The sequence below is a fragment of the Microcebus murinus genome, chromosome 27, assembly GCF_040939455.1.
Source record: "Microcebus murinus isolate Inina chromosome 27, M.murinus_Inina_mat1.0, whole genome shotgun sequence".
NCBI classification, from domain to species: domain Eukaryota; kingdom Metazoa; phylum Chordata; class Mammalia; order Primates; family Cheirogaleidae; genus Microcebus; species Microcebus murinus.
Window position 1 is genome coordinate 13,566,305 of NC_134130.1, and position 24,602 is coordinate 13,590,906.

Sequence of the window (24,602 nt, forward strand, 5' to 3'; positions counted from 1 at the left end):
CCGCGGGGCCGGGGGCGGGGGCGGCAGCCCGGGGTCCCCCCAGCCGCCCCCCGCGCCCGGGCCCCTAATGAGCGGCTGAAAGGGAGCGGGCTCCGGTGCGCGTGGCTCGCGGGCCTCCCGGAGTCCGCGGCGCCCTGATTGGCCAGCTGCGCCTCGCGACCTCCATTCATTAATAAATTAGCGGCACGCTCCAGCCGAGCGCGAGCCACCAATCACAATGGACAGCGGCGGCGACAACAGCCGCAGCTTGGGCCGCCGAGGCCGCCGCGGCCTCCGCAGCTCCGGCCGCAGCTCGAGCCCAACAGGCGCTTTAGAACCATTTTATGCTGATTAGATAAAAAGGGGGAAGGGAGGGTGGGGGGGAGGATGGATGGCAGGGCCGGGGGAGGGGGCGGGGGTGAAGAAAGAGAAAGAAATGAATGATGATAATGCAATGAAAAGAGTAAGCCGGGGGACAGAAAAGGGGGAGCAGGGGGCCAGGCGGGGGGAGGGGGCGGCGGTGGCGGGAGGGGTGAGGTGGGGCCCGGGGGCAGATGCGATTGTTTTCTTGGTGGTATATAAGGGGTTTTAAGGAGGGTCGTGTGCCAGACACGCAGCCACTGAACCACAAGCAGCTTCGCTTTAACTGGAGTGCCTGGGAGTCGCGTGCCGGAGCCGCACGGCCGGGACTGACTGACAGACAGACACGCACGCCGCCACCACACACGAGACCCGGGCGGGCGGCCGCCGCCGGGGCTTGGCAAAGGCGCGCGTCGCCAGGTCCCCCGCGGAGCCGCGCCACCCCAGCGCCGGCTCGGGCAGGGACACAGAGTCGCGCTCCTGGCGGCGCGGAGACTCCGGGCTCCCCTCGAAGCACATTTAGAGCCAACCAAGTAAGTACCCGCGCCACGGCGTCCCCTTTCGCGGGCCGTCTCCCGCCCCGGTCCGACCCCGCCCGCGCGACTCTGCTCCGCGCCGCGCCTGTCGCCGAGGTCACGGCCGTCCCCGGGGAGGGGAGCCCGCAGAGTGCGGACCCACCTGACCCGCGCTCGGTAGCAGCGAGGGGCGCTCCCGCCCTTGGCCGGGTTTCTGTCCCAACTACGTCTCCCCTCCGCGCCTTCCGCGCCACTCCTGGCGGTGACGCGGGAACGTGCCTCTGTTTCTCTATTTACGCCCGCTCGCCCCTTTCTTCCCGCTCGCTCCATCCGTAGGATGTTCGTCAAATCCGAGACCTTGGAGCTGAAGGAGGAAGAGGACATGCTGGTGCTGCTGGGCGCGGCCTCCCCGGCCTCCGCGGCCCTGACCCCGCTGTCGTCCAGCGGCGACGAGGACGAGGAGGAGGAGCCGGGCGCGCCGGGCGGGGCGCGGCGGGCGCGCGGGGCCGAGGCGGGGCCGGGCGCGCGGGGCGGCCCGGCGGCGGCGGCGGGGCCCGAGGGCTGCCGCCCGGCGCGCCTGCTGGGCCTGGCGCTCGAGTGCCGGCGGCGCCCGGCGCGGGCGCGGGCGGCGTCCCGCGGCGCCAAGACGGCCGAGACGGTGCAGCGCATCAAGAAGACGCGCAGGCTGAAGGCCAACAACCGCGAGCGCAACCGCATGCACAACCTCAACGCGGCGCTGGACGCGCTGCGCGAGGTGCTGCCCACCTTCCCCGAGGACGCCAAGCTCACCAAGATCGAGACGCTGCGCTTCGCCCACAACTACATCTGGGCGCTCACCGAGACGCTGCGCCTGGCCGACCACTGCGGCGGCGGCGGCGGCGGCGCGGGCCTGCCGGGGGCGCTCTTCCCCGACGCCGCGCTGCTGAGCCCGGGGGGCGCGGGCGCCGCCCTGAGCAGCGGCGGGGACAGCCCGTCGCCCGCCTCCACGTGGAGCTGCACCGACAGCCCCGCGCCGCCCTCGTCCGCGTGCTCCAGCTCCACCTCCCCCTACCGCTGCGCTTTCTCGCCCGCCAGCCCCGCCGGCTCGGACCTGGACTACTGGCAGCCGCCACCTGCCGACAAGCACCGCTACGCGCCTCGCCTCCCCGTGGCCAGGGACTGTGTCTAGAGCCGGCGACTCTGGGACCCTCGCCAGGCCTCGGTGGCTTCCCTCTCCGTCCCGGCCGAGCCCTGCGCCCCCCACCGCCCCCACTCTCCGCGCTCCGCAGGGCAGGGGCAGCCGTCCGACCTCTCGCTCGGCTCGCCGCCTTCCTTGACTGTATCCATCCAGACGGCTGTGATTTAGTGAAGGTGTGATGGAGCTGGTGGCGTTTGGGGGCTTCTTGGGCCTAAAAAGATGCTGGGAAGCGAAGACAGTGGCGTATCTAAAGAGTCTGCAGGGCGGCCGGGCTCCGCGCCTTTCTCCGCGACGCCGGAGGGCTCGGTGCAGGGCGTGCGAATCTCCCGGGGGAATGCAACTGGTTCCTGTGATCTTTTCACCTTTGCTTCTACATAGAGATGTTAATGTCGAGTAGAAAGAAATGTATCTTAGCATCTGAATGATTTTACCGGTAATAATATTATCCACAGATTTGCAATGGCTGGCATCTGCTTTCTTCCCATTGCTGTCTGCAGGCTGTGGGAATTTCACCTGTCAAACCAAACTTTCCCTCTCTGATGTGCACTTTGTTCTGTTTCCCAGATTCGTCACAATGCCTATTGTCCCGTCCTTCTCTTTCCTTTTTCTTCCCCATTTTGCCATCTGTCTCTTATGATTTATAAGAGGGGGGGAAAACTTGTTTTGTTAGAGGGGCAGGTTAGAAGTCATTGTATAATTTGTAGGCTTTGTAATGATTGAATGAAAGCGTGGAAATTTAGGCTGAACTCTCTATCAAAAGGAAAAATGTGGAGGAAAAGGGAAAAATCAGGAGGGAGGATTGCTTCATGCATTATTTATCTCGACCTTTTAGGGGAGAAGGAACTCCCCCATTCTTTCAAGAGATTAAAAATAAATCAACAGTCTGAAAACCTAAGCAGACACGGAGCATTATCGGGATCAGCCACACACGTGTTCCCTTCTATTTATTATAAACAAATTTTTCATGGGAAAAGTATGTATTTTTTTGTATATTCCACAGAGTTTATTCTAGTATGTATTTACATCTTGAAGAACAAGAAAACTGTTCTTGTGATTAAACTATAAATAAAGTATCTAATTTTCATAAGTTTTGTGTTGTATTCTAACTTTTTCTTGATTATGTAGTTTGTGTTTGAGTTGCAAATGAGTTGTGTTTTTCTGAAATTCCTCCCATGTCAAATTGAATAGAGTACTTGTATTTGGGGTGCAATATTTGTGTGTAGGATTTCATTAAGAAATTACAATAAGCTGAATTATATTTAAGACATTAACACTGAAATAAGTAACTCTCAATACAAACACAAACTTTGTTTTTAAGAAATCAATTTCTGAGCACATGAGAAAAAAAAGAAAATAATTAAAATGCTAATGTCACAATAAGCACCAAAGTTCAGAAAACATCCTTGATTTTTAAAAATAGTGAAGTTGAAATTTCTTGGTGGAGTGTGTAGAAATTTGGTTCTTATACTTCTTTCAGCTTGAGTTCTCATCTGTAAACTGAGGGGGTTGGACAGTGATCTCCAACGTCTCCCTTTCCAGCTTTAATGTCTATGACTTAACAGTATGTATAAATTCACTATTGGAAGCTGATGTTGTATTGGTCATTTGAGCAAGCAAGTTGGTTTTAAAAGCAAACTCCTAGAAAAAAAGGAGAGATTTAGAGTGAGCTTGACTTTAAAAAATATCTGAAAGAAATAGCTCTCCTTCCTAATCTTTGTTAAAGTAATTACATGGTCAAAACTTCTTCAAAGAGGAAACAAAAATGGTTTAACTTGCACCTCAACCTCCAAAGCAGAAATCAATGACCTCTGATTGGCCTTGGGTCAAAAATAATCAGGTGAAGGTTGACCACATTCTAGATATAATCCCCTTGGGAGAGGATGTCTATAACAATACAAGCTAAAAACGACCATGTAAGAACAGGTGTCACAGCACCCTCCTCACCATGAATGTCATGTCTGCCTCTGGTCTGGGCTAAAGCCTCCACTCTTCTGCATAAAGCAATAACAATGTCTCTGGATATGTCTATCTGAAACTACTCTAGCCTATGGAAAATATGCAGTGTTTAATATTTTAATAACTCCATTTTTATGAAAGGAAGAACCAACTCAGGGGTTTTGTTTCATTTTCATAGCTGTATGTAAGAGAGACCTGTTGAAACATCCCTTCTAATTTAAAGATTGTGTTATTCTTATCTACTCTTTGATTATCTGATATGGGGAAAAAGATATAGTTCTCTCATAGTCACATGTATGTTTCTAGTGTTTTAAAAGCCAAGCCAGCAAAGTCGTTATAATAGGATACTTTGAAAACATTAGAGTTCTGATGCTGACCAATGCTTCTCCTGGTGGTGATGATATATGATGATGATGATGATGATGATGATGATGATGCTATATGGTGCTTCCTTGGGAAACTAGCCAGAGAAACAGGGCTGCAACCGCAGACCCTGAAGTGCAGTTACTCTTCCCAGACTATGGGACCCCTCAGTTGGTAAGGCCATCTCATAAACAGGTGACTTAGCCGGAGAGGCAGGCATGGGTAGATCGTCCAATAATCATAGCTCTGAGTATTAATAGCTAATACAGACTTGACGTTTGACCTAGCAAAATCTAGCCGCTACCTCTACACAGTTTCTCCAGGTCAACAGTCTTGTTCTCAAAGCCGGAGCCTGCAGGTCACCCACCCCAAGCGCGTCATGCAGGCCACGTGGTCTGTCTACCACCTGCGAACCACGCCCAGGCTTTCCCTTCCCCGTCGAGAGCACACCTCATTTTACACTAAATTGGCACAATTATTTTTTTTATGGCGTCTGATCATCTTTAGCAGTTAAGGATGGTGTTTCAGCGCCGGGAGTTCTCCTTCCTAACCCGCTGCAGGCTCCACAGCCTGGGCGCCGAGGCAGGTGGTTCTCTCCCCCTTCTGGGAGAAATGGGTACGATGACAGGGTCGAGGCCATTGCTTCTGCAGCAGGGAACAAAGTCACACTTTCACTTTATCCATTCCCCTCCCCACACCGTGAGCGCGCTGGGAGGAGCTGGGGCAGTCTGCACCCAGCGGGCCTGCAGGCCTGGGAGCCAGGCCACTCCGTTTCTAGACGCTCTCTGGGGACAGACATTTCCAACGGCGCGGTGGAGATTTCCTTCCGGTGACAGTTGCACACCCGCAGTGTTGCTAGATCTTTCCTGCGCGTTGACGGTGGCGCGGAGAGGCGTGACGGTCGGTCCTGTCCTGTAGCGCCGCCAGGCTGCCGGGGAGGTTGTGTTTATCCGTTCGGAAGTGCCCAGGCCTTGTCACGCTCATTTTGCCTTCTCCAGATTTTAAATGCATCCATCTGAGGGCCAAGAAGTGTGTGTGTGTGTTGGGGGGGGGGAGTGGATGGGCGGGCGCCAAACGCGGGCCGCCCCCGCGGGACTGGGACCCGGGCCAGCGGCGCCCTCCCGGGCTCAGGCCCCGTCCCGGCCGAGGCGACGGCACCGAAGGGCCGGGTGGAACTTCCCGGGCTGTCGTAGTCCTCCGATGGCCACGAAGGGCGTCCAGGCCCAAGCCCGCCTCGGCCGCGCCCACGCGGGCTGCCAGGGCCGGGGCTGCGGGCGAGGGGGGCCGCGCGAGCTCGCACCGCCGGGGGCCGGGTGTGACTTCGGGGCACCGACACCTGGAACCCGATGAAGGCGCCTCCTCCTCGAGCGGGGCCTGGTCCTCCCTCCGCCACCTCGGGCTCCCAGGCCAGCTTTGAATGTATTAATTAAATAAAGCGGCCAGCCCTGAGTCGCGCCAACGCGGGGCGCTCCGGGAGCCTGACCGTCCCGGGCTCCGAATCCGCGAAAGAGACGTGTGAAAACAGAATTAGTGAAATTAGGTTAGACCAATAAAACGTGCGGCTCCGGCACCCCCTTCCCGCTCGCGGCCCGGGGCGAGAAGGGCTATCTGGTCTGATCCATTGTCTCCCGCCGTGGCAGGGGGCTCATTGTGTGATAAATAATTCCCCCTCCATTTTCTTTTATTCTTAAAAAAAAAATGGGAATTTGCATAATCAGTGCTTTGATGTGGCCAGAATTCGGAGGTTTGGTCTGCGCGAGTCTGCGATTGGTGGCGAGGCAACAAAGCCCGATCCAGATCTTTCGCTCCGCCGGCAGCGCGGCGCGGACTGCCCGAGACGCCGGCGGTAAGCTGCCGCCTCCCCTTTTAAGGACCCACTTTAATGATTAAACTTAAGGACTGTCCAGAACAAGGAGGGGCTGAAGGACGAGTGGTCGCACCCCTTTCTACCTCTCCCAGTCCGCGGGGCTCATTGTTCCCCGCAGTTTCTTTCCCAAGGCGCCCGGCTTGGGCGAGCCGCGCCCCCCTCGGGGCGCCCCACGTGGCTCGGAGCGGGCGCCCGCAGGGTCCCCGGCCGAGCAGGGGCGAGGTCCGCGGGAGCAGCCCTCCCCCTCCCACCACCCGTTTCTCTTCCCCCAGTGTGGTTTATCCGGCCCGGATGGGGTTCGTCTTATGGAGGTCGCCGGAGTGAGTCTCCCTTTAGTCCCCAAGTGGAAGGGGGTGGGGGTGTCCCTGGGAACGCAGCTTGGGGACAGTTTCAGATGCTCCCGCCAGGACTGGCGAGCAAAGAAACGCACTCATCCGAAAAGCAGACCGCGAGAGCCAGTGTGGCCGGGCTTTATTCCCTGCGAGGCGGCGCGAGGCGGGAGGACGCAGTGGGAAAGGCCCCCGATGGCGTGTGCGCGCCACGACAAATGACTTCTCCCCTCTCGGTGCCAGGGGCGGGGGAGGGGCGGGAGGGGGCTTCTGCTTGCTGTCGCTCCCCTTCTCCGGCTCCTCTGGCCGCTCTGAGCGCGGAGGGGGAAATGCCAGCTTGGATTACCGACCCGGAGCCCCGTGCGGGAGGCCGGGCCTCGCCGAGCCGCGACAGACGCCGGCTTGGCGCTCCGGCCTGGGGAGGCGTCGGCTGCGAGACCCTCGCTCGGTCTCCCGGGATCCACATGGGACATGGCTCGAGACACGAAGCGGAGCAGGAGCATGCTGGAGACACCTGCTCGTCCAGGCTGCCACCCCTCCCCGCCAGCCCCACACCCCACCGAACTGCCCCACCGATGATGCCCCAGCAGCTTGGGGACCCACAGAGCTCCAGTGGTGGTCTGCTTCTCATCAGTTCTCTTTTTACTTGTTTATCTTTCCCTGGTGCTTCTGAAGGCTGTAACTCTATAAGCATTCGGTTTTCTTCATATCAACTTTCTTACAAAACAAAAGGTAAATATTTCTTAAGAAATAAAAGGACCTGGGACCCATGGTTCTTTCCAATGGAAGCATTGGAGGCTCGACTTTGGGGGTAGCTCTTTAGATTTGTGTCACCTGGCAGACACTACGAACTGCACGCTGAATTCCAGGGTTGGAAGAAATCAAGAGGCAAAAAGTTATTCCCGAAGGACACAGCTCCAAGAGAAGACTGTTTGGACTGTGGCTGGCTTTTAAAAGATTCAGTAACAACTGCACATCTTCTCTGATACACCTTTGTTGAATTACACAGCAGGCTGTGCCACCAGGGTTTTTCTCCATTTCCCCTTCTTTTGGGATGATTTCATCCTCACCTCTTTATTTCCACCTGCACTCAAATTTTGACTCAACTTTCACTCGCTTTTGCTCTGTACTTCAAGGCATACCTGGAGAACTTACCTGCGAAACCGTCCAGAGGAAAATCATGTCATGTCATGTTTCGTGTCATGACAATAGAGCAGAGAACCAACACCCTTCACTGATCTTACTCGATGTAGAAACAATTACATAAAAGTGCTGGAGTCCATGCAAAATGAAAACAGGAAGCTTTAAAATGTAGAGAGAACTGGGGGCTGGTTTCCATGGCAGCCGCTTGCAATAAAGCCTAATTCTAAGTGACAAAGAGGTCGTCTTCCTTTTCAAACGTGTTTATGATCCCTTTGTGTATTGTATTTTGGCATAAAAGCTTCTCTGCACCGTCAGGGCTCCAAGGGCAGCTCTATGACTCTCAAGGGGGTTTATTGCCTCCTTGGCATAAGAATAGCTGAAAGAAGCCAAACTAGTGCCAGTGCGACAAAGGAGTAACCCCACAGGCTTGCCATTGCTTTCTTTCTGTAATACATAAATCTCGCTATGCATTGAAGTAATCAAAAATGAAGTATTCTGGAGTGAGTTTAGTTTGATTTTGTGGTTTTTCAACCTTCTACTGAACCATCACATGCAAACAAATTGAAGAAGATTGAATCAATGTGAGGATATAATCAATTTTTTTATTGTCTTACTATCCAGATAATTTTGGAAAAGAAGTCAAGTGAGGTAAAACCTTGAACTTACCTGTGAAACTATCCAGAGGAAAATCTAACCCTAAACTTTAGATAAGTATTGTACTAATAATACATAAATACTTCTTGGATATCACAATGCGGAGAACATGATCAAAATCTTTTTTTAATCAAACTAAATTAATATTTTCCTTCACTCTCAAAATTACCATGGCAATAGCTTGGTAATAGGAAACAGACAAGAGAAAAAACATAATTTTTCTGGTAAGGCAGTCAAGGACTCAAAATTCCTGAGTTCAAATCTAATGTTTCTCTTGAATTAGGAGATCATTTTGGACCACATCTGCATGACAATGGCTATGTGTTCAGGCAAACATGTCCAGTAGAGTTCCTGATGGCATCTGCAAGAGAAGCCCCACCCTGTCATTTTCAGTAGATCTAGAAGACTTCATCTGACATCTTTAGTCTGGGAAGTATCAGAAAGTGTATAGTGAAAAGGGAGTTTTTATTCTTCTGTGAGCAAATAATTTAAAAAGGGTTTCAGTCCTCCTTGAGTAGAACTGTTCTGGCATCTCGGAAGTTTCTGCTCTCCTCCATTGGGAAGAGTTTTCTAGACATCCTGGAGTTTTTCCAGAACTCAGGAGGTGAAGCCAAACTGATGAGAGCACTGGCCAGCAGTACCCTTTTCACCTCTGCATCTTGCTGATACTTTCCTAACAGCACGAATAGGATGGTAATGACCATACACCTTACAAAGCAGGCTGGGAAATTCCTATGGTGACAACTACTGGTCGTAGTTTTCCAGGTAATTGCTACTTCTTTATTTTTTCTATGGAAAAGAGATAAAAATTCCATTTTCTTCAATAGCTTCCTTTTCCTATCTCAGCAAAATGAGTGAAACCCTCTCCAGGGACATTTTGATTCTGATGTTCCAGATCTTTGGTAAGGAGAGTATTCATAATCATTGGGCTCCTCTACCTTTTTGTATTTGTGGCACAATTTCAAAATCTAGAAATTTTGTTAGCAAGTTTGAAGGGATTAGGAGTCTCAGAAGAACATTCAACAAGGCAGCAATGATCACACCACACAATATCTCACTGCGTCTCCCAGAGTCTGTAATGCTCATAGCCATCTGACTATTCACTTAGTTGTCCTGCAGCACGATATCACTGAATAGGACTATTTCTTGTCCTAACGTTGCTATCTCATACAAAGTAGGCAATATTCTTCTGTGTTCCAGGAAACAACTTCTTCAGCGCTGTCTTTAGACTCTGCTTTAAAGCTTGTTATTCCATTTCATCCCATGGTATTCAGTTGCATTCCATCTGACAAAGCACTGCCGCTGGTATTGTGGAGGACATTCTAGTCTTTATCAATGTCTGGTTCTCACACCTTTCTGGGCATGCTCAGATCCCTACAGATGCGTGGGGCCCCATCTCTGGTCGCCATCTTCCTCTGGTCTTGAGATAGTGAGGCCAAAATATCAAAGCTGGTTGGGCTTCTGAGTGACCAAGCAGAGAGCAGTGGTCCTCGTTAGTCATCTAAACTCACAGTGGATGTCGTAGGAAAGAAAAAAAAACTTATGACATAAGTCATAAGATTTAGCGGTTGTTATTGCGTGATCACTTAGTCAACCTTGATTAATATGGATGTATATCTATTTGAAGAGTATATATCTTATTTGTAGCCAAAAAGTGTTATACATTCATTAATACTTGTAGCCAAAAAGTGTTATAAATTCATTAATACTTAATATACTCTGTTATAATAAAGGTCATTTTTATTTTTATTTTGGGCTATGCAAGAAGACTTCAATGCCTTGAAATCTACAGCTCTTCTAAAAGTGGTTTTTAAAAGCCATCTAAACTGTTTTAAGTGTACAACTCAGTAGTGTTAAGTATATTCACACTTTGAAAATCTGAAATTCTATGTCCAGTAAACATTCCATTTCCTCCTCCCGCCAGCTCCTAACAACTAATATTTTACCTTTAGTTTCTATAAATTGGATTACTTTATATATCTCATATAACAAGAGCTGTTTTTATTTTCAAAGCATTTAGGGCCCCTGTCCCCATTTTTCTCTATCTCCTTTTAATAAATTTCAATATGAATTCCCCACACTACTGATGTAGAAGTAATCATGTATATATAAAGTTCTATCATTTACCTCACCTAGTGTTTCTGGTATCTTGTGGGAAATATGGAACTGTATTTTCCTTTGCATGGTGTCATTGACAGATTGAGGACAATTTTGCAGGACAACACCCATTATTTGGCTACCTGCCTCTCCTGAATGAAGCCATCAACTCTTATGAGAGCCCTGTAGGTAGTTATGTTTTTGCCCCATTCTTTCCAGAATGGGCCTGAGGCAGTTAAATGGGCCTAGAGGCCAGTTTGAAGAGTAGATTGATTCCTGGGACACCGTGGATAAAATTCACTGTTAGTGGATTTTCATCCACTATTCATGGTGGATGACCTATTCATCGTGGATAGGTCATCGGTCCTGTTGTACCCAAATCTAAAAAGAGACAGTGTGGTTAAACTGCACATTAAACCGAAGTACTATGATCAGCTTATTAACTTACAGTATGAGATGAGGTATTTTCATTTTGAAAAAGCCAGAGCACTGGATTGAATCAGGGGCTGAATTCATGGCCAGAATTCTTTCTGTTACTGAGTAGCCCTGTGGCTGTCAGTCTCTTAGCTGGGAGGCCTAAGGTTAGACCAAATATTCATGGTTAGACTAAGTATTTACAAAGTCTCTTCTAGCTCCAATTGTCAATGTTTTAATGAAGCACAATAGTTGTGCTTTTAGAGAGACTTTTAGGCAAAACCTAACAGACTTATCTCAATATATTTTCAGACAGATTTTACTTTTTGAAGAGTCCACATTGACTTTCAAAAATGCACAGAGAAACCAAATTCTAAGTTGCTTTTTTATGTTTTTAAAAATGAAAACTAGAAGCTTGAAGAAGGCTACTGCAATGTCCCTCAAGCTAGGCTAATATTTGACACCCACATCTAAGGCCTGCCATGCGCCTTGAGTTCAGTTGTGTTTTTCATACAGCACTTGCACTGAAGAGAGGTCAGTCATTTTGTGTGGGGAAGAAAAACAAATCTTTAAAAAAGAGTTCTCTCTTTTAAGCTGCTCCCAGACCAGGGATGACTGTTTCTTTTGTTCAGAGGACTCATTCCTTCATCTGCCTCCTTTCTCCCTGGTACTTAAAGGTGTTTCTTGATTTGGGCATCACGAATCTATAAACACATCACACAGTCATTTAAAATTGTTCTTCTTGCGGGGAAAACAGATTAAGTCTCAGCCCCCGCCATGACTCGCTCTGCTCTCTTTTTTAATAAAGAAGAGTTAGACTGGACCAGTGCCCATGGCGTATTTGCTAAAAAAAAAAAAAAAGTTAATTACTGCTCGGAGCAAGTTAGTCTGGCTGTCCTGAGCTGTCTTTTATTAGTTGTCTCCTTCATTAATTTCCCTCACTGGATTTGCTGCTAATAGCTGCCTGGTCCCCGTCAGCTCAAAGCCGCATCTGTACCATTGAGCAGAAGTAGGAGTCTGGCCAAAGGGGGGTGGCGATGAGGTGAGGGAGACGCTATTGACAAATCAGCTCATATTAACTTGACGGTCTGCTGTGCTGAGAAGCGGATACAGAGGCCTCCAAGCCAAGAGTCGCGGAGCTGGGGACAGTGGAGTCTGAAGGAACCGGCGCCACGCACGCTGGTTTGGACTTTTACTTCACTCTAACGAAGCATCAACTTACAATAATGGTTTTTGAAAAAGACTGGACGAAGTATACTACTCTGGCAGTGAACGTCATGAAAGTTGCAAAGGTTTTGCTCTTTTAGCACGAAGGTTTGATTTTCCCCATATGATACAAAGACTTTGAGAGATCCAAGTCAACTAATGATCTTTTGTCCTTTAGAAGCTGATAGCTTATTTTTAGATATTAATTCGGCTAAAGACAATATACTGAATACATACCCAACTTTTTATTCTCGTTCTAGTTATGACATGTGTTATTTGGGTGATGCTCAACCGTCTTTATTTTTCTTACATTTATCAATCACCAAGAAGGCATACTATCTTACTAATTTATTTTGTTTACGTTATCTCCCCTCATTAGAATGTGAGCTGCAGGACGTGTGTGTGTGTGTGTGTGTGTGTGTGTGTGTGTGTGTCCAGGGCTGCCATCTCCAGCCTCTGTAACATGCCCCCCACACAGTAGGAGCTTAATACATATTTGAGTTAATGTTCTTGAGCGAAGGAATGTCTTATAGGTAAAGAGAAATCAGTTATAAATTCCAACCTATGTACATATTCATATAAGATACATCTCAGTGACCATTTCTTGCCTTTGATAAGAAGAAAGTAGTTGGCTCAAGTGTCAACCCTTCCCCTAACCTGCATCATACGTGGGTGTCATCACAGATAGATCTGCCTAAACAATCGCTTTTCCTCTCTATATAATAGTTCATCTCGTCAAGCTGCACCCAGAATCTTCCAAAGGTGAGAAAAATGTATTTGCAATAATACTGTGAAGTAGCGGATGAGGCAGGGGTTAGGATTTCAGAATATATTCTACACTTGATCTTAGCTGAAAGGCTGAGAAGTGATCGACTATATTCTATATATACACAATTGTTTGAATGGATTAAGAGGCAATAGTAATACTTTTCCATATACCTTATAATATATTTGAGTCTCCGTTCACATTGCTCTACCATAATAAAATAGAAAAGTTAGATTGGAATATTTTGAGTATTACATGCCTGAGTTTATGAGTCAGTTGGCATGGGTTCAAATCCCACTTCTAATATTTATAATGATCTTAAGCACCTTAATTTGGGCCTTAATTCTTTATTTACAAATAGAGGTAAATCAATTAATACACATAAAGTTGCTTGGTACATAGTGATTCATGATATATGGCTGCTATTATTATATTCTTGAAATAGATGAATGTCATATGTACATAGTATTTTAAGAATGAAATTATATAATTTTTTAGTTATTTAAAAAATTTTAATTCTATTAAAGTATCATAGAAAAAAATCCAGATCAGCAAAAATCTAGAGCATTCATAACTACCGTCAATTTTAGAGTAGCAGTATTTGTAGTTAATGACTATAATTAATAGTCATTCTTTAAAGAGGTGAAAGGATGGACTTCATCCTTTGTTGATATATCATTGAATGAGGAGCTTATGTGGTGTGGTCTTGTAGGGAGTGTTTCAAAAATCAAAAAGCACATATTCTTTGAACTAGAAATTTCATTTTTAGGAAGTTGTCCTACAAAAATTTTTCTCTATCTGCCTTTAAACACACACACACACAGACATGCACACATACACACATGAAAGGATGTTTATTATAATATTCCTTGTAAAATCAAAAGTTTGGAATCAGTTTAAATATTCTCCAATAGAAAGTAAGTTAAATAAGGCATGATACATTCTCGGGGTGCAATATACACACACCATCACAAAAGAGTGCAGTATTGCTGAGAGTGATTTGCGAGGTGACCACATGCTCATCTTCTACTACTGATGCTGCTAATGCCGGCTATGAAGGTAATATGTTTTTAACCTCATTACCTGAGTAACAAATGGTTCTCATTAGTTCAGGTGGCAGAGAAATTCAAGTTACGGTGTTCTTTCAGGTATATTGATAGAGCCCACCTGTGGATAGGTACTCCACAATGATAGAATGGGCACTGAATTTTAAAAATGGGGTTATGCACAGAACCAGTTAAATACGTTTGCTTTATTATCACGAAACTCTTCTTAAATCTCTTTCTAAAATTTTCATTTTGGGAAATATTTATTGATGGTTCCATTGTCTTCAAACTTGGTTAATCATCAGAGTCATTTGTGTTATATTTTATAGGTTCCCACCCTCTACCCTAGAACTATAGGATCAGACTCTTTGATGCTAGAGGCCTAGAATTAGTATTTTTTAAAAAACCAAAGTGATTCAGATGCGACCAGGTTACCAGCAGTTCTGGGATCAGAATTCAGGAATCGTGGGGTAAGACAATAAAGATAAATATGAAGGATTATTCCCAGATTGCCTTGGTTAAAATCCACGTATATAATTTGGGAGAGCTCTTTTGCAAGGGTGTCTGTACTAGCTATGCTCTTGCTTCTATTATTCTTGGGAAAGTCTACATATTTGTATGAACATGAAAATACAGAGAAAAGGTACACACCAAATGGTGAGAGTTGCCACTGGGAAATGTGATTGTGTTGGTGAGAAAAGAGAGGTCCTTTTCCTTTCTACTGTTTACAATATAATAGACTGTGAAACTGTTTGTTTGTATCACCCAGGCAATTAAAAAGAACCAACAAACACATTAAAATATGGCTTTGGTAAGCCTCTAAGATTCTATCAAGGTGTAGATTTGGCACTTGGCAGATTTGGGGATAACTTCCTTCTCTATATGGGGCTTCATTTTCTTTAAGAACAGGCAAAGGGGCAGAAGTTTCAGGAGACCTGGAGACCAGTCTAGCGGTCATCTGGCTGATCCTTCTATTCCCTGTCGCTCAGACTTCAGCTTATTTCTGTCCCCTCCTTGGGAGATTTCATCCTTTTCCATCTATCTAAACAGATCTAGATTCTCCAGGAGGGCTTGCCCTCGACCTGGCATCTGCTTCAGAGTCACTGTAAAGTCCCCACTCAGGCAGATATTAATAGAATGGGCAATGACAACATCCAATCACAAATTCATCAGCTCATCTGAGTCAGGTTGAAGGAGGAGCAACAGTAAGCATTTAGCTGGTATAAGTTTTGATAAAAGATTATCCAAAGGAATTTGTGCAAGCATTATGTTCCAGTTGTTGCTTTTTCCTTCTTTCTTAAAAAGATGAACAGAGGTCATGGTGGGATTTACTTGAGGATAGTTAAATGTGTTGCTTAATCTATTCATGAAGAAAGGGAAAAATTATTAAATATATTTTGAGTATTAAGGGGACTTTAAACCCATGAAGAGTAATTAGACCAAGGATCTCCCAGGATAAAGTCACCGCTTATTCAAAACCTCTGATGGACCTAAGGCTCCTGATCAGATGGTGCTTTGAGAGTAAAGTAGGGGCAGATGTTGGAACAAAGGACCCTCTGCTGGGACAACTGATGGAGGAGAGAGTGAGAATTCCTTCAAGGTAAAGAAAAGTTATATCTTCTAAAAAAAGGTCAATGTCTAACTGAAGATCCTCTTGTCTATATTATAGCAAAGTCTTGATGACCCAAAGGACTATATTGAGAGAAAGAACATAGCGTTTGTCATGAAAGGGTCAGCTTTGAGTTTTGGTTCCCTCTGGGTAATTCTGAATAAGTTCCTTAACCTCTCTGAGCTCTTGGTTCTACACCTGTATGCTCTCTCCTATCACAGGATATTCAGATGTTTCCAGTTTTTCTGTAGTATACGCAATGCCATGATAAATAGCCTTGCAACTGAACTTTTTATTATTCACATTTATTTTCTTACAATGAAAGAGTGCCCAGAAATAAGAAACATGCATCTTTTTATGGAAATGAATGTATGTTCCCAATATATTGTTAGGTGAAAAATATCAGGTTAAAATAATGTGTGTTAAAATATATTGAATAATATAGCAGCTAAAATTCATCGCATGTTTATCACATGCTACAGTTATTGCTAAGTCATTGACACAGATTTTTTAATTAAAACCTTGCAATAGCTCTCTGATGTAGCCACTATTATTATTTCTATTTTAGGGAAGAAGACACCTAAATTTTATTTATTTGAGGAGAAGGAAATAGAAGATTATTAATTGGCTGGCAAATGAGGAGGTTGGCAGACTCCTGTCTTAAAGTACCGATGTCCTGCCTCTGAGCAGAAGCACAGAGCTTTTAAAGGTTCTGATTAATCCCACAACCCCAGCTTTGGCTAAGACAATCTCATGACCTCCACCCAGGCAATTCTCCAGAGCCATCGCCTGTGACACAAGGAACAAAGGACACCCTCCTGCCCCTCTTGACCACTGGCCTGAGGCAGGGGTGTAGGTTTTAGTTCTCAAAAAGGGTGAGGGGGGTTTTGAAGAGACAGAAAGCATTCTTATCCTTTTCCAGGCTGCTCTCTGTTACATATTCCCTGGTGACAACTTTACTCTTCCATATCCATGGGAAGAGGGACAACGTAGTCACCAAGCTACTTCCTGATGAATTGGGGTGATGTTTTACATGGACGGTACAGATTATCAGGTGAAGAAGAGCATAAGCAACAACCGTGAGGACTGGCAAGGTGAAATAGACTGTCATCTTGCACACAATGTCCGATACAGGGCTGGGTAAGAAAAGAAACATGGGACCTCTGAGCGCAGAGCTATTAGCTGTATCCTATAGGTGATCCGCCGAGAGACCAGCTTCTGCAAATTCAGAAATCACATGCAGAAATATTAGTACAAAATGAGACTTAGGATAACATACCCAGCAGTAAGACAGAGCAACAGAAGAGGCCCCAGAAAATGCTCACTGAAGAATTGTCCCTCTGTCCTATTCAAAACCAAAAAAGATTTGCAAAAATATCAACATTTTCATCCCCCCACTTTTTCTCAAACAGATACTTCAGATCCCCCAAGGCTGGCCCCTCCACGGGGGACTAACACCTCTTTACTTTGGTATGATGGACACAAAGTTTCACTTCTGACAATTTTAACAAGGTGTGAGTTGTTAGAGGCACTTCATAGGGCTCCTTCCCTTCTCTGCTTCCAACTGGGGAGGGATCTGAAAGAGGCAGACTCACATAGAGTGGTGGCACCTGACCCACTCCTGTGACATGTTGTTTTACTCTATTCTCTGCTACTTACGGTTATATCACCATACTTACCTTGGGGTGCTAGGAAGCATCTCTCATAAAGTATTTTTTTAGGGGCTTAACTTAAGCCTGCTTCTAAAGGGCTACCTTTATGCAGAGGAGGTTGAGTGGCAAAATATCAAACTAGAGGAATCCAAGCTAGCAACGGGAGCCGGCGCTATCAGCTAGGTGAGAGTGCGTCCCTGTGTCCAAGAGGCTGCACACTGTGTTGTTCTTTGAAAGGCTGACTGGAAAAGGCCACTACTTCCCCATGAGCTTCTCGGCTGTGTCCTGAGGCGCCACAAAATGAATTCTGCGGAGGCAACGTTTGGGCCAGAGGAGCCAGGTCCTCCCACTGGTGCCCCATTGCCTCCTCCCTCATTCTGCTTAACAAATTATCAGCTTGAAGCTGCTTGTAACTGTCACCAGGAACTCCCATTCCTAGAATGGCAGGGCAGTTTCAATGCCAACAAATGTCAGCTTCTCCTACTGAGCCTGGCTGGGTTGCATTGGAGACTAAAAAGACACTTGGCCAGTTACAGGGCTTCTTAAGTTTTTTCCAAGAGCAATAGAAATGCCACCAAATTTTCACCTCTTCTTGCAGGTCATGGCAGTGCACGTGGTGAAGTGCAGGAGATAAAAATCACTAACAGTTCTCTGCCATGAGAGGCTTTAGCACCATTATGTATTTATTTCTTAGCAAAACCTTATGAGTAGGTGTTGTTATTTTTTTATTTTATTATTTTTTTTTTTTAGACAGAATCTCACTCTGTTGCCTGGGCTAGAGTGCTGTGGGGTCAGTCTAGCTCACAGTAACCTCCAACTCCTGGGCTCAAGCCATCCTCCTGCCTCAGCCTCCTGAGTAGCTGGGACTACAGGCATGCGCCACTATGCCCAGCTAATTTTTTGTATATATATTTTTAGTTGGCCAATGAACTTCTATTTTTAGTAGAGACAGGGTCTCACTCTTGCTCAGGCTGGTTTCGAACTCTCGACCTTGAGCTATCCTCCTGCCTTGGCCTTCCAGAGTACTAGGATTACAGGCATGAGCCACTGCGCCCAGTCTGTTATTCTTATTTCCATTTCCCATAGCAAGAAACTGAAGCTAAGGAAGGTTAGGTAACTTGTCCGAGGTCACACAGACAGGTACCAGCAGAAGGGGATTTGCACCCAAGCCTGAATTGCTTTGGAGCCTTAGCTGTAACCACTGTGCTAAATGGAAGTGTGATGTCAAAGAGGAATATTGCAATAATAACCTAATGGTGCATGTGGCTAAATTTCACGGGGCTATGCTAGAAGGTGTCTTTCCCTAAAGTAAAGCTTACACTATACGGTCCGAGGCAAAGTAGAAGTCATTTGTACAGTTCACAAATATCTGTTTTTCTCTCCTTTTAGGTATACAGTAGGGTTTACCTTCCCTTCCCTTTGGAATTATTTTGGCCGTGTAGCTTACTTTGATTATAAATTATGAGTGAAAGTCACATTTGTCACTCTCAGAGAGAAGACTTTAAAAGACAGTACATGAATATTTTGCTTCTAGCTGTGATAGAGTAGTAGGGACCAAATTTACCTTTTGTCCATAAGCAAACAGAAAGTGGTTTAAGATAGGTAAAGCATTGTTTCTCAGCCTTTGGACAACAGGTAGCGCAGTACGGCAATCCCTAGGGGAGGAGAAAGAAATGGAAGGTGCCGTGTGAATGTCCTAGCTCACTACTTGGAGAGGACACAGCAGAGAGGCGAGGAACATGAACAGAGCCTGGATGTCTAGGTAAAATGAAGAGACAGAAATTTGAGTTTGGGGAAGCCAGAGCAGATAGGAAATGTAGGGCAGATGGCTGGAGTGGAGGGCGCTGCACAGGGAAAAGAGAGCTCTGGAGACCTGCGGAGGGGGTCTCTCGAGCTTTTAGCTGAGCTCTAGTCTGCACGTGCACATGAGGAGACTACCAAAGCAGTGGGAAAATATCACAAGAAATGAGTGGACAAAACCACCCCCTCCCAGCACTTACACAGTTTGCGTTCACATATGCCAAAGCAAGAAAACACCCTAAAAATAGGGTATTGAGTACAGTGCTTTAAGAACATGGGCAAATTAACCCTAGACTAAAAGCTGTTTTGGAGCTGACCTAACAAAACTTATAACCAAGGTTTGAAAGTATAAAAAACAAATTCCAAGGAACTTAACTGCATCCCAGAATAAAGCCCCCAAACATTTAAAAAAATACCAAAAAAATTCAGCAACAAACAACATAAAGTACACAGCACTTGGTATCTAATAAAAAATCACCAGGAATTCGAAGAAGAAGAATATGACTCACAAACAAGAGAAAAATCGATCAAAAGGAACAGACCTAGAAATGACATTTGATGATAGCATTGGTATACAAGGGCATTAAAACAGTTAGTAGAAAAATTCAGGATAGTAGAGGAAAGCATGAACATGAAGAGAAGGAAATCAAAGATATAAAAAATTCAGAATTAAATTTTAAGTGGTAAAAAATAGAATATCTGGGGAAAAAACTAGGAAAGATTAAGAGCGGATGAGACACTACTGAAGAAAAAATTAGTGAACTTGAAGACGTTTCCCAAACTAATACACACAGAGAAAAACAACAGTAATAATGAGCTATATGACAATATTAGAAAGCCTAGCATATGTATAATTTGGAGACCACATAAAAGGTGGAGGGATGAAAAAATTATTATTTAATATTATCTAATATTTATATAATATTAAATATTAAATTTATCTAACATTTAATATTAATATTCAATATCAATATATTAAAATCAATGTATTATATATTAATATTATATAACATTATATATTATGTTAATATAATATATTAACATATAATATATTAATATATTTAATATTTATAATATATTATTTAATATTTATATAATATTATTTAATATTAATATTAAATTTAATTTTATTAAATTATTCAAATATAAATTATTCAAATTTGATGAAAATGATATCACAGTAGCTTAACAAATCTCAAAACAGAAAAAACACAAAGAAAAGTACACTAAGGCACATAATAAGCAAATTTCAGAAAATTAGTGATAAAAGATAAAGTCTTTAAAGTAATGACAGAAAAACAAACCCTCAAAGCTCAGAGAAGCAAAGACAGACAGCAGACTTCTCATCACGAACAGTGCATCCAGAAGGCAGTGAATGACACACTTAATATGGAATGACATATATATTTTTAAAACTCTACCTAGATTCTATACCCAGCAAAAAAATCTTATAGAAATGAGTTTCAAATAAAGACTAATACAAGCATGTAAAAGCTGAGAGAATTCATTGGCAGTAAACCAGTACTACAAAAAATATTAGAGGAAGTTCCTTAGGTAGATGAAAATGATATCTAATGGAAATTTGGGTCTATAAAAAGAAATGAAGAGTACCAGATATAGTAAATATTTGGGAAATTATAACAGATTTTCATTGTAAGAATATCTTTAAAGGATAATTGACTATTTAAGGCAAAATAATAACATTATATTATGAATTTCTAACATATATAGAAGTAAAATACATGACAATGATAGCACAAAGCCCAGGGGAATGGGGGGGAGAAATCTAAAGTATATTCTCTTAGGGTTTTTATACAATATGTGACATAGTATAATATTACTTGAAGGTAGACTATGTGTAATGTAAACCTTAAAGTAACTGCTAGAAAAAACAAGAAGAATAGCTAATAGGCCAATAAATAAGATAAAGTGAAATTATTAAAAGAATAATTAATCTGAAAGACTCTAGGAAAAGAAACAAAAAGGAACAAAGAATGATGGGACAAAAAGAAAACACATAAAAAGTGGTAGACTTAAATATAACTTTATTGAGAATCCCATTAAATGGAAATGGTCTTTAAATAGTCCAGTTAAAAGGCAGAAATTGTCATAGTGGATAAAAAACCAAAATCCAGCTATATGCAGTCTACTTTCAATATAAAGATAAGCAGTTCAAAGATAGATAGTTCAAAGTAAATAGATAGTTCAAAGTAAATAGATAAATATCTAAAAAGACAGATAGTTCAAAGATAGATAGTTCAAAGTAAAAAGGTGGAAAAAAGATACACCCTGCAAACATAATCAAAAGAAAGCTGGAGTGGCCATATTAACGTAGTTATACATTGTCTCAAAATGTAGCTTTTATTATTATTCTCGTGTGGTAAGGCTAATAAGTGAGGAGATGATTGCCATTGGAAGAATACTTTGTCACAGTTCCTGAGAAGGGCCAGTGCTACGCTGTGATGGCCCCATGGGAGGCACGAGGCTGGCCCCGGGGCAGAAGGACTGAGGGAGAATGGTGGGCAAGAGCCCTTCTGTGGTTTCCACTGGAAAGGCATGACAAGGCAGTGTCGGCAGACTTTGGATTGGCTGGTTGGAATCATTTCAGCGGGCTTTGGGGTAGAAGGGCTGTTTCTAGTAGTCTGGTTCCTGACCCTGGGTGATTAGGTCAGCAGAGGCCGGGCACATGAAGCCCAGTAAAGGAGGTTGTGCCGGGTAGGGGCTCGGGACCGGTCGCTCTGCATGGGAAGTGCACGCTTTGGAATGAGGGCTGCCTCTAGGAACCGGTGAGGCCTGGGGAGGGCAGGCTCTCCAGCGTCTGCAAAGCCCAGATGTCAAAGCATCAGAAATAGAGCCGGGCGCGGTGGCTCACGCCTGTAATCCTAGCTCTCTGGGAGGCTGAGGCGGGTGGATTGCTCGAGGTCGGGAGTTCGAAACCAGCCTGAGCAAGAGCAAAACCCCGTCTCTACTATAAATAGAAAGAAACTAATTGGCCAACTAATATATATAAAAAAAATTAGCCGGGCATGGTGGCTCATGCCTGTAGTCCCAGCTACTTGGGAGGCTGAGACAGAAGGGTTGCTAGAGCCCAGGAGTTTGAGGTTGCTGTGAGCTAGGCTGACGCCATGGCACTCACTCTAGCCTAGGCAACAAAGCGAGACTTTGTCTCAAAAAAAAAAAAAAAAAAAAAAAAAAAGCATCAGAAATATAGACAATGAAAAGGCATGATTAATACACGCATTAACATAGTAATGCATTAATAACTAATTTCAGAACAAGGAATATTAAAGAGATAATGAGGGCCATTTCATATTGATAAATGAGTGAATTCACTACGAGGACAGAACGTTTTAAATACATATACTTAACAGCTTCAAAGTGGTAACTGATGGAACTGACAGGAGTAGACACATTCACAATTTAAACTGGATAGTTTGTCACCCCTATTTTAATAACTAATAGAAGAAGAAGATAGAAAGTCACCAAGGGTGTATTTGAAAAACACTACCAACCAAATTTGGTTAACATTTATGGAATACAGCAGAACACCCATTCTTTTCAAGTGCTCATGGCCCATTTCCCAAAATAGACCATATTTTAGTTCCTAAAGCAAGTCTCAATAAATCTAAAAAATTGAAATTCTTCAAAGCATATCCTCTTACCACAAAAAAATTGTATTAGAAACCAATAACAAAGATATTTGGAAAATCCCTAAATATTTGAAAATGAACAGCAGACATAAAAAAAAAAAAATCAGTAGTTGGCCAGGCACAGTGGCTCACGCCTATAATCCTAACACTTTTGGGAGGCTGAGGCAGGAGGATCACTTGAGGCCAGGAGTTTGAGACCAGCTTAAGCAAGAACCAGGCCCCCATCTCCACAAAAAATAGAAAAATTATCAAAGTGTGGTGGTGCGTGCCTGTAGTCCCAGCTACTTGGGAGGCTGAGGCAGGAGGATTGCTTGAGCCCAGGAGTTTGAGGTTGCTGTGAGCTGTGATGATGGACGATGCTACTGTACTCTAGCCCAGTGTCAGAGCAAGACTGTCAAAAAAAAAAAAAAAAAATCAGTGGTCCAAGAGAAAAGTACCTTGAGCTGAATGACAACGTGTCAAAATTTGTGAGATAAATTTGTGGCTAACAGAGTGATAAGAAAGAAATTTATGGCATTAAAAACCACCTTAGAAAAGAAGACGATTTAAAATCTATGTCCTAAACTTTCACTTTAAGATTATACCCCAACTATTGCATTCTGGAACAGTGCTGCCAAAAAAATAATAAAATAAAATAAAAAAGATTATACCCCAACTAAGCAGATAAAAGAAAATAATGAGAGCCAAAATCAACGAAATAGAAAACAGAAAATAAAATGGAGAATTAAAACTTTTCAGACAATTGCTAAACTTCTAATCACACTGATGAGTCTATAGACTCAACACTATTCATATTAAAATTCCTCTTAATCCCTGGTAAAGGGATATTCTTTATTCTGAAATCAATTTTGTTTGCTACTAATGTAGCTATGACAGTTTTCTTTTGACTAGCACTTGGAGATTTTTTTCCCCATCTTTTGACTTTCATTAATATGATTGGATTTAAATCTACCATCTTCCTATTTGTTTTCTATTTGTCCCATATAGTCTTTAAACTCCTTTTTCCTCTTTTTTGGCCTTTCTTTTTTTTTTTTTTTTTTTACCAAGCACAATTGCATGACTGGGATGGCCTTCTTGATAAATTGAATATTTTTTATGATTCTATTTTAAATTTGCTATTATTAATTGTACCCATATTTAAATTTTTTCAAAAAAAATTTTTTTCATAGTGCTTGCTTTAGGGTTTATAATTTCCATCTTGAACTTAACACCTTGTATCTTCACATAATATCATTTCACTTAATGTAAGAACCTTACAAAAGTATAATTCCATCCTTTGTGCTATTGCAATATGTTGTTACCTTTTAAAATCTGACTTGTAGGTCACTGGGCCAGAGAGTATCTTGCGTGTTTCAAGAAGTACACCTCTCCTCATAGCAGTGCAGGGGCCTGAATTCAAGAGCTTTTCCTGTTTCCTGCTGTGAGCTTCCATATCTGCTCCTGGGCTTGGATTTTCATCTGAGACTGCTTCCCTTATTATCTCTTTTGTGTCCTAATTAACTCTCCTTAAGGCAGTCTGTATTCCTTGCAACCAAAATCCTTAAAACCTTCAAACCAGTATCCCAGAATCAGGAGCATGAACTCACTTCGTGTGGCAGGCAACATTCTAAAGATGGCCCATGAAGATTCTTCTCTCTTCATTATTCAAACAGTAACAGAAACACTGTTGTGAAGGGCTTTTGAAGATGTAATTAAAGTCCCAAGTCCCTTGTCCTTAACTTCTGGAGAGAATTCAGGTGAGCCTGACTCAATCGGTGACCCCTTTTAAAGCAGAAAGTTTTCTATGAGTGGGAGCGGAAGTCAGAGAGGTTGGAAGCTTGAAAAAGATTCCGTGTGCTACTGTCGGCTTTGAGGTAGAGAGGTTCCGTGCAAGGACCAGAGTGACTAAGAGCAAACCCACAGCAAGGAAATGGCCACCAGTTCTACAACCACAAGGAAGCGAATTCTACCAATATCAGGAATGAGCTTAGAAGTGAATCCTGAGCTCCAATGAGAACACAGCCAACTGACACTTGGTTT

The 24,602-nt window shown here is 44.1% G+C and overlaps 1 protein-coding gene across 1 annotated transcript; it reads left to right on the top strand.

The window, feature by feature from the left end:
• Positions 1-583: 583 nt before the first annotated feature.
• Positions 584-3,118, top strand: NEUROG2 (neurogenin 2). The gene is made up of 2 exons (XM_075998343.1): positions 584-872; positions 1,191-3,118. The coding sequence occupies exon 2, from the start codon at positions 1,192-1,194 to the stop codon at positions 2,020-2,022; it is 831 nt and encodes a 276-aa protein (XP_075854458.1). The 5' UTR covers positions 584-872; position 1,191; the 3' UTR covers positions 2,023-3,118.
• Positions 3,119-24,602: the final 21,484 nt, after the last annotated feature.

Excerpts from the sequence above, each read along its gene's own strand:
- NEUROG2 (XM_075998343.1), top strand. The coding sequence starts at position 1,192 with ATGTTCGTCAAATCCGAGACCTTGGAGCTGAAGGAGGAAGAGGACATG.